The 10,149-nt window shown below is 40.9% G+C and overlaps 1 protein-coding gene across 42 annotated transcripts in view; it reads left to right on the forward strand.

Moving 5' to 3' along the window:
* PTPRD (protein tyrosine phosphatase receptor type D) overlaps window positions 1-9,208 on the forward strand; it is a 1,152,007-nt gene extending 1,142,799 nt beyond the window's left edge. For all 42 annotated transcript variants that reach the window (XM_053371570.1, XM_053371569.1, XM_053371568.1 and 39 more), the window contains 2 exons: window positions 403-538; window positions 4,968-9,208. In XM_053371570.1, coding sequence (XP_053227545.1) covers window positions 403-538; window positions 4,968-5,036 — 205 coding nt within the window. In that variant the 3' untranslated portion in view covers window positions 5,037-9,208. The remainder of the gene's footprint in view (window positions 1-402; window positions 539-4,967) is intronic.
* The last annotated feature ends 941 nt before the right edge of the window (window positions 9,209-10,149 follow it).

Here is a 10,149-nt window from a genome sequence, read left to right on the forward strand (position 1 = left end):
GCCCTTGCCAGATGATTACAATCCTTTATTGCATTGATTCTTTGGACTTTGCCATATTAATGAAAATAGTTTTATCCCGCTGTTGCGATTGGACTAACAAGCTTGCTTTTTGTGTGTGGGAAAGAACACATTTGGAACAAACATTTATATGTGTTGTGGTTTCTATTTATAATGGCCATTCTGTATTTGGTTAAAAGCTAAGAGTCCCTTCAAATCATTCCGCAATATCCAACACTTCATTTCCAAATCCATTTCAGCTTATCAAATAACGATCACCTTGCAATCTACAGTTGCCGTGTAAAGATATTTATGGAGCATCGAAGGTTTGTGCGCATATGACATTACTGTTTCTGCAGCTCAGCAGTCAGCCAAATTATTCACTTTCCTTTTCCCCTTCTTCAGTGCTGGTGTTGGAAGGACCGGAGTGTTCATAACCCTGAGCATTGTGTTGGAAAGAATGAGATACGAAGGTGTTGTAGATATCTTCCAGACTGTCAAAATGTTAAGGACGCAACGGCCAGCCATGGTACAGACAGAGGTAAGAATAATTTGTCATTCTTCCACTTATTCTACAGCTCTCTCTATATATATATATGCACAGTGGTACCTTGCTTTAAGAACAGCTTATTTTTTTAACAACTTGGATTAAGAACACTGCAAACCTGGAAGTAGGTGTTTTGGTTTGTGAACTTTGCCTTGGAAGCAGAACATGTTCCAGGGCGTTTTTTCATGGGTGGGCTGTTTAATCTAGTAGGAACATTTATTTTTATTTTTTTGCTGGTTTTAATGTATGCATTTGTTTGTTTGTTTTTATTCAAATGTTGTAAGTCCCTTTGAGTTGCCATGGCAGAAAAACCTAATCAATTGAATGAATAGGGGTAAGAATGAATTGCTTTCCACACAAGCATCTCAAGGCGATGTACAGTAAAAATAGCAAAAGAAGAAGTTAAAAACACAAAAATGTGTGTACACACACACACACACAAAATTGACATCCATTGCAGAGACCCATTCACTCATCTGGAAATGCATTTGCTTCCAGTCCAGTGACTGGTAGTAGTAGCAGAAGGGAAGTTTGTTGGTTGTTTTTCTGTGTGTGAGAAAGAGAGAGAGTTTTTAAAAAATAAAATAAAAAATATCCTCTTGATATTCTCTTACTGCTCTCCCATAAGCCTCCCCATTTATTCAGCCCCTGATAAAAAGCCATTGCCAGCTCCTCTCCCTTTCTCAGCCACAGAAAGAGAGAAAGAGTGGAATGGACAATCAAATGTCCTGCCAAGCAGCTATTGCCTTTCTTCAGGAGAACTCATTTGACCCTGGAACTGGAGCTGGAAAAGAGGGAGTGAGAGGGGGAACCTGGAGGACACTCTGTTTGTGGAAGAGAGTGTGTATATGTTCTCTGGGTTCAGCTCTGGGACTGAAAATAAGATTGCTGGACAGAGCCCCACAAGTATAACCTTGTGTGGGAAGAGGAGCCTGCCAGTGCCGGCAGAGGGGATGCCGGAAGACGGTTGTGGAAAATGATGCACTTTGCAGGACAGTTGTTAGAAAGAGGATGGGAAGGAAAAATGGTAAAACCCAATTTTGCAGGGCAAAAGCATTGAGGTTGGTGCTGTTCAAGGTCTGCGCAGATTAACTGGGAATGCATATAGCTGCAAACACACAGTAAAGTCCAGTGTGGGCAAGCACATAGTGCCGGATTTACATATAAGCTAAACAAGCTATAGCTTAGGGCTCCACTCTCTTGGAGGCCCCCAAAAAAATTAAAGGGGGAAAAACTGGATGTACATTTCCAAAATATAAGATAAAAAACAAATAAAATAAAACCTACATACAGCAACAGTGAGGGCTCCTATGATGTAAGTCATGGGCCCGCCTGCTCGCCTGCTCCCTAAAATATCACTGGTTTGCTCATTTCTATATACAGGGTGCCCACATTCTGCATGGACTGGTTATTTTGTTATGTGCAAATGGCTTTAGATACCTATTAGGTCCATAAATTACCATATAGCATATATTGGCGCTGTGGATTAAACCACAGAGCCTAGGACTTGCCGATCAGAAGGTCGGCAGTTCAAATCCCCGCAACAGGGTGAGCTCCCGTTGCTCGGTCCTAGCTCCTGCCAACCTAGCAGTTCGAAAGCACATCAAAGTGCAAGTAGATAAATAGGTACTGCTCTGGCGGGAAGGGAAACAGCGTTTCCGTGCACTGCTCTGGTTCGCCAGAAGCAGCTTAGTCATGCTGGCCACATGACCTGAAAGCTGTACACCGGCTCCCTCGGCCAATAAAGTGAGATGAGCATTGCAACCCCAGAGTCGGCCACAACTGGACCTAATGGTCAGGGATTTCCTTTACCTTTACCTATATATCCAACACACGCAAAAACAGCGGCAATTTGTTGTTGACAAAGAACAGCTGGACATATAAAGGGCCCCATTACCTTCGGTAGCCGAGGGCCTCATCAAACCTAAATCCAGACCTGGCAAGCACACATGCAGCAATTTGAACACCAGAGAGAAAAGGGGGTGCAAAGGAAGCACACCACTTTCCAGGAACAATAGGAGCTCTGACAATGCAGGATGGATGGATTTGGGAGTCTGTGGGCCAGGTGTAAGCATAGGGCACTGGGTTTTAAACATTGATTAGGACATAGCTCCTAAAACTTTGACTGCAGGCTTGTAGTCCAACACTACAGTTTTAGCAACTTTTAAAACAAAGTTATTTAGAATGGAATTGGGCCATTTCCCCCTCTCACTGATCCTAATAACTCAGACAAAACTGAAGAGTAAAACCCATTTATTTTCTATTACTAGTATTATTGCAGATGAAAAATGTCTTTATGTCCCATTAGTTCCTAGAAACAAATACTTACACACACATATAAAAGAAAATTTGCAAGTTTGCATTTTGGATGATTTGATGTTCCTTCTCTTAAACTGTTTATTAAAAAAGAATATTCTTCTTCTTTTGCCTCATTATGGATATACTTTGACCTTCATATATAAAAAACTTGTGAAGCAGTTATGTACCACAACATTCAGCACAGCTCCTAGCAAGCATTGGAATAAAATACAAATTTAATACAGACCTTAGGCCTGATTTGTACATTTCCCAAAGTAACATGGATATATTAACCCCATAGCAAAGCAGTCCTGGTATTACAGTGTGCAAGAAATTATTGCTCCTACTCTTTAAACCAGGCATAGGCAAACTCGGCCCTCCAGATGTTTTGGGACTACAACTCCCATCATCCCTAGCTAACAGGACCAGTGGTCAGGGATGATGGGAGTTGTCGTCCCAAAACATCTGGAGGGCCGAGTTTGCCTAGGCCTGCTTTAAACCTTTGTTAGATTTACTGCTGGTTTTTATTTTTTTGGAGGAGCTTGCATTCCAAGAATTGCTCATGGTGCACAAGGAGTTATAGCTCCCCACTTCCATGGGAACAGAAACTGGTACATGAGGTTTCTTCTAAGCACTTAAGTAGAAATAATTGATTTAGGAAACAGTAGCAATTTATTAAGTGCACTTATTGCCCTCCCTGCACTAAAATACCCTGGGTGGATTAAATAATCATAAAGTAATATAATCCAATATTAAAGTGAAGGCCCAAGACAGGAGTTGATCATCATGTGAGCTGCGCACAGGTGGTCTGAAGCGAGCTGCCGGCCATTCCTCTGGAGCCTCTTTTTATTGAGACAAATATGCAAGCCAGGCAAATACATTTTGGGCTGTGACCTTTACACATCTTCCGTCCCGAGATCGTGGGGTGGTACAAAGTTATTTTGGTACCTGTTTCCACAGCGTCATTTTCCCCTTGCACAGTGTATGACGAAGGAGACAAAAGGTCTCAGAGACAAAGGTTACAGACAGGACACCGCAAACTGCTGAGATCGCGAAAGGTCTGGCAGAGTTGGAACGATGTACAGACAGCTGTGGCTTGTCTGGGGGGGGTTGCCCTGCACCCCAAGGTCACACGTGCAGGCCAACCATGGCTGCCTGCTGGTGGGGAAGTGTGCCCCCTCCGGACCCCACTCTCCACTCCGCGATATTCCTACACAATATCAAACAAATACAATGACTGCACAACCAGTAAAATCAGTAACAGTAGGATGAACAGTCACCATATTTCTGAAAGCTGGGGCAAAAAGCTAAGCCTCTGCATATCTTCTGGATATATGCCCAAAGTTGGGGCTAGATGGACAACTGAAAGCAAGGAATTCCAAAGGCCAGGGTCCACAGAAGAGAAGGTCATCTCACATGCCACCAGTCTGTTGCAAAGAAGCCAGAATGACCAAGACCTCTCTGGCAAAGCCATACAGGCTTGGAACTAAACACAGTTATGATATCTGAATCTTTTATTTGCAGGAAACAAAAGTTCTTGAGCTTCCTTGTGTTCTGCTCATTTTCTCTTGTCCATACAAGCCACAACAGAAATTGTAGAAATATTATTGTACAGGTAAAATAACAATAACAACAATAATAATAATTTATTATTTATACCCCGCCCATCTGGGTGGCTTCCAACAAAATATTAAAATACAGTAATGCATCAAACATTAAAAGCCTCCCTAAACAGGGCTGCCTTCAGATGTTTTCTAAAAGTCTGGTAGTTGTTGTTCTCTTGGACATCTGGTGGGAGGACATTCCACAGGGCGGGTGCCACTTCTGAGAAGACCCTTTGCCTGGTACACATGCCAAGGACCCCAGGCTTGCCAGGGAAGCACAGCTGGTGCCAAAACCTTGTTAAGGTGTGGGTGTTCTGCTTAGTATATGTGTAGAAGTTACATGAAACCATGGTTGCAGCTGACAAGGTAAAGGAGCAAAGAACTTCTCCTAGAAGGGAAAGTAACACATCTCACAACCTCCAGTTCTGTTAACCATTCAAGGGTAAGAAATTGGCGGTGTTGTAACCAGAAAGCAGCAAATGGATTTATCTTAACTTCTTTTTCTCTCTTTCTCCCCCAAGGATCAATATCAGTTCTGCTATCGAGCCGCACTAGAATACCTGGGCAGCTTTGATCACTATGCAACGTAAAACAAAATCCCTGACCATCCTGGATTTTTAACTGCAGGCCCTTTAAGATCCAGAGAGCCTCTTCTGAGCCATACCGTGTGCTTGAGAAGTACTTCTAAACTCCTAACTAAAGACCAATTAGTGGGGAAATATTAAAAGGAAAAAAAAACTGTTCCAGGTGGACCAACAATTCACAGTTCAATAAACCTTACCAGAAACATAATAAAAGAATCCAGACTGGTTGAGGCATCTGAAGGATTTCATTTTACAGATACCTCAAGGATTCAGCTTTGGTTGAAGTTAAAGGGAAGAGCAAATTCTGCAAAGAACCATCATCTTGTTCAGGATTGCATGATAGTTAACAACGTGGAACTTGGGAGTCCTGCAATTCGGTGCGAGATGTTTGTCCAAGGGCCAGTACCTGGCTGCTCTGAGAAAAGACGAACTCTTTGCTTCAGCGTCTCCCCTTCCTACCATATTGCTCATAAATAACACTTTGGGGGTGGGGGGGGAAAGGGCGAATGTTTAAAAAGAAAGTCCTTGATTTAGTTTTTTAGTATTGTAAAGATACTGCTGACCTGTGCTTCATTTTTAACTGTGTAAACTTTTTTCCTTTTTTTATTTTAAACAAAAAGTTTATCATTCAATGAAGTGAATTTGGAGGGAAAAAAGTTGCATAACTGTTCATTATTATTTTTTGTTTGTTTCAGAATTGTAGATTTTTTTATGCTGTAGAACTGTTACCTGTAATATCTCGCTGTAGAAATGTTAAATAATTTGAAAATTTGCACATTTTTGTGCAACCCTATATTTATCTCCAGGACCACATTCTCATTTAGATAATTGCTTTTACATTTTGATTTATTATTATTATTATAAAAATATGAAATATAAATCAGTTAATATACATATGGAAGGTTTTGTTTTTTGTTTCTTTTGGAATCAACAGGGAAGCGCAAAGTATAAAGCTGCTATTAACACACACACACACACCTTTCTCTTTATATCTATAAATATATGTATATCTCTATTATTGTCTCTCTATCAATCTACAATTATGCACGTAGATAGATAGACAGAAATGCATATATTGCATATCAGTTCTTCCATGGCTTGGATTTATTGAAGCAGTGGAGGAGGGGAGGAGAATCCCAAATGCTACATTCAGTCCATACAATATTTCTGAACATGTCTGCATCTCATTGTTTTGCTTTGAGGGCTTTTGTTTCGTTGTCTGTTTTCCAGGGGAAATGAGGAATGCACATCAGTGATACTTGAAACTCAGTCCTACCCCCCCCAAAAAAAAGAAAAGAAAGAAAAAGAAAAAGAAAAGGATGGAAATCATATGTACACGCATCTCACACATACAAAAACACCTTAGTGTAACACCTTAGTGCAATAAACAAACCATACTAAATATAGGAAGTGTGCATGTGGGAAAGGTCAGTGCATATTCCCTTAGGAGGGGAGAATGTTGTAATATAATAGTTGTCAAGATGTTTTAAAAATGTATTCACTTGTATAATTGTCTATAGTATACGGTAGGACATCTGCATTGACGATGTATAATGGGGCAAAGCCAAACTCATGTTGCTCTGTTGAATCAGAACTCTTTTTGTGGCATACAGCATTAATGGAAAATGCTGGGGTTTTTTTAATTTTAATTTTTACATTTAGAGTGCCTTATATTTGATGCCTATTTTGATAGCATTTCTTCGAGTTTTGTTCCGTCTGTATTTGCATTAGTTGAACTCACATTTCTCTTGTGTCACCCTTCCCCCAACCCCCTTTCTTCGATTAAAAAGCATTAGCTTTTCAACACATGTACAAAGAGGTCTTTTAAGAATATGCATTCCTGGTGTTAAATATTAATCCATGTTTATCCCAAGCAGTTGGGTAGTCAGGGGCTGTTTATCCGGGTGCGAGTCCTCCCAGTCTGCTTTCGTAACCATTGCATTGGTTATCAGAAGCCAGGAGCACCGTGCTGAAAAGAGAAGGTAGATACCCCTTAATAGACATCGGAGCAGCGATTAGAATGGGTCTTGATTCATATCCATGCACACGAATTTTCACTGGAGGCCAAAGCATGTTCACTTTACTCAGGCTAAAAGGCCTCCTGAAATAAGCTGGGTCAGGCAAGCGGACAGAGGGCGTAAATGTAAGGAAGATTATATGTGACCCCCTCATTGTGGACGGTACAAAACATTTTGAGGCACTATAATGGAAGCCATTTGCTCTTGCATTGGTCTGGGTTCAGCCTAGCACCATGTTGGAACATAAATATCAAAAGAATTATTTTAAATGCGGTTTAAAAAAAAAAAAGGATCACCAAGGAAGTGATTAGTTGATCTTTCTCTCTCTTTTTCCATGTTTCCCATCGCTACCAGAAATAAATATATTAAAAGACCAAACACTAGAAAGCATTCTATTTGAGCACTTTTATATATAAAAATGCAAAAATGGGGGGGAAATTAAACATATATATGTATAATAATAATAATAATAATAATAATAAAGTATTATAGAAGGCTACCTCAGAATGAGATTCTCTAACTTACATCAGAATCAGAGAAGAATGTGCACTATATGTTTCCTTTTGTTTTGTTTTTTATTTGTTTCTGTCGAAATAGTATTTTTTAAAGTGCCAGATTATGCAGCGAACTCATGCTTTTAGCCAAAAGTACCCGTTTTCAGATACTCACAGTAGGAAAAAATGCTACATTTTAGAAGCATAGAGGAAAGGCATGTCTGCACAGGATCTTTCTGTGTTCTGGACTTGTAAGCGCAAGATTGGAAGTGCGTGACAAAATGCCAACGACGACCCCATTTTGCATGGGATTCAAGTGCATCCTTGCTCTGTATAGAAATCTGCAGTGGTCACTGCAGACTGCGCATGGGGGTCATGTGGCTTATGAGGTCAGGATATACACGGAAGAGCATAAAAAAAGAAAATCCACGTGCAGACATACACTAGGCAGGCCAATTGCTCATGAAAACAATTGGCCTTTTTTCTGCAAAAAATGAAAACAAAAATCATTTGATTTATTCAAGAAAAGCGTTGTATGAAATCACTAGTGAGTGAGGGGTGAACGTTTTCACGTGACAAGAAGAGGAAGAAATAGCCGCACATATTCCCGTCAAAACTGCTATTCAGGAGTTGCTTCTAATGAGGAACTCTCTCCGAATCATTGATGTGCATTCCATTTTCTGTATCTTTGCTGTGCAGTGATCTCTCTCTCTCTCTCTCTCTCTCTCTCTCTCTCTCTCTCTCTCTCTTTAATTAGTAGGTGTCATTATCTGCCATTTACCAAGCTCAGAATTCAGTTTCATCAGCATAACCAGTACGGTGCTATTATTTACCTATGTATGTGTAGTTATGTATAATTTTGTAATTAGTTAACAATGGAGAAATACGCAAAATATATAAAAAATTATTTGTACAGAACTTTTATTTTAGCTCCTTTTTTTAATAAAAAAGAAAGAAAAAAAAACCTGGTTTGCATGGTTAGACGTTGGCAAGGATGGCTGGGGGAAGGAAGGGTTTACTCTAGGGAGATTTGCACTTTCTATACCTTTGTACTATGCACTGCCCTATTGATTCTACACCCAATAGTATTATTACTTGAACCCATCTGTAAGGAAAACTGCTTATGAAAATCCACTTGTGTGTATGTAAATAACACAAAACATGTTTGAAGGGGGGGAGGGCATTTGCAGGGGCAACAACAAGATGCAAGTTCCCTCCTCCTTATAATTTTATTTTCTCCCCCGCTCCTCTTATGGTTTTGTGATCTCTCTTTTCGTTTTCGAGTGCCCTGATACTCCCAACAGAATATCAGAAGGCTGCAGCTCCCGTCATCCATCTTGTTACGTGGCTTTGCCATTCAAGCTTGGAGTGTCTTTACAAAGATAATACAAGTTGTGTTCTTTGCTCTCGTTTTGGATGCCTAGACTGAAAACAAAAACAACAAAAAAATCAAAATAAAAAAATTACCTTGTAAAATGGCTTGTTAAAAAAAATACAATTACCTCTAATTAGTAGTACGCGTAAATGTTTTACAGAATGAAAGGCGTGCTTTTTATTTTCTTACTTCGTTACATTGGTGGCGAAAGAAAGTCTGTATGAAAATCAGTTATTTGCTGACACAAGTTCCATTTGTTACAAAAGAATTCTAATAAAAATGTCAGTGTTATGCAGCCCTGGTTGTCTTTTCTTAAGCCTTGCTTTCTGAAATAACAATAAAACATTTCTTTTTAGCCTTTTAAGCCTCTCCTTCTGTCAAGTGGGCGGGGGTGATCCCACACCAGGACCATACTGGTTGGACTAGCAAACTGAGTATGTTTGTGTGTGGAATTGTTTTGAAAATGGCTAGAGGTCAGTGCTGGATCTCTTCCCCTCTGTGCCGAATCCTGCATTCAATCTCCAAACAGGGCAGGTAAAGGCTCCTTGCCCAAAAATGAAGACGCAGTGACACGGGATTTTAGTTTAAGTTATTGGGCAAAATTTAGGCCACAACTTTATAGAATACAGAATGCGAGTGGTATTGCTTAGGCATTGGAATCATCCAAACTATATCAGACTCCCACCCGCATCACAGGGAATCTGATAAAAGGGTGAAACATCAACAGAGGGAGCCCCGCCGATGCGAACTGACTCAAGTTCACCCCTGGTGCCCCCGTGGGGTCCTGGTATGGCCCTAGCCCCTACTGTGGGGTTTTGGAGCACCCCGGATTCCTTTACCGGAATATCCTTGAGCTTGGAGGGGCGGGTGAGGGCCGCACCTCTCCTTCCCACACATTGCTGATCCAATGCCTAACCGTCAAACCTTACAAAATTGTGACGATTACTACAAGGTAGGCAAAAGCCAAGTGGCTGGTACCAATTTGCCAAGTGGAAAAAGTCCTACCAGGACCCTCAATGGTGACCAACCAAAGTCCATAGCAAGGCCAGTGACCCTACCTAAAAGAGGGCGGGAGGGCAGGAGATCTGCAGCATGAGGCTGAAAGAGGAGCTTCCAGAGTTGTGCTGGGGTTTAAATTGGCCCCGGCCACGCCCCCACTGTGCCCTGATTGGCCACCTGGCAAATGGCATGGCCGGGTACCCTCAATTTGATGCGTGACGCCTACCCCGCAC

The sequence above is a fragment of the Podarcis raffonei genome, chromosome 17, assembly GCF_027172205.1.
Source record: "Podarcis raffonei isolate rPodRaf1 chromosome 17, rPodRaf1.pri, whole genome shotgun sequence".
Taxonomy (NCBI): Eukaryota; Metazoa; Chordata; class Lepidosauria; order Squamata; family Lacertidae; genus Podarcis; species Podarcis raffonei.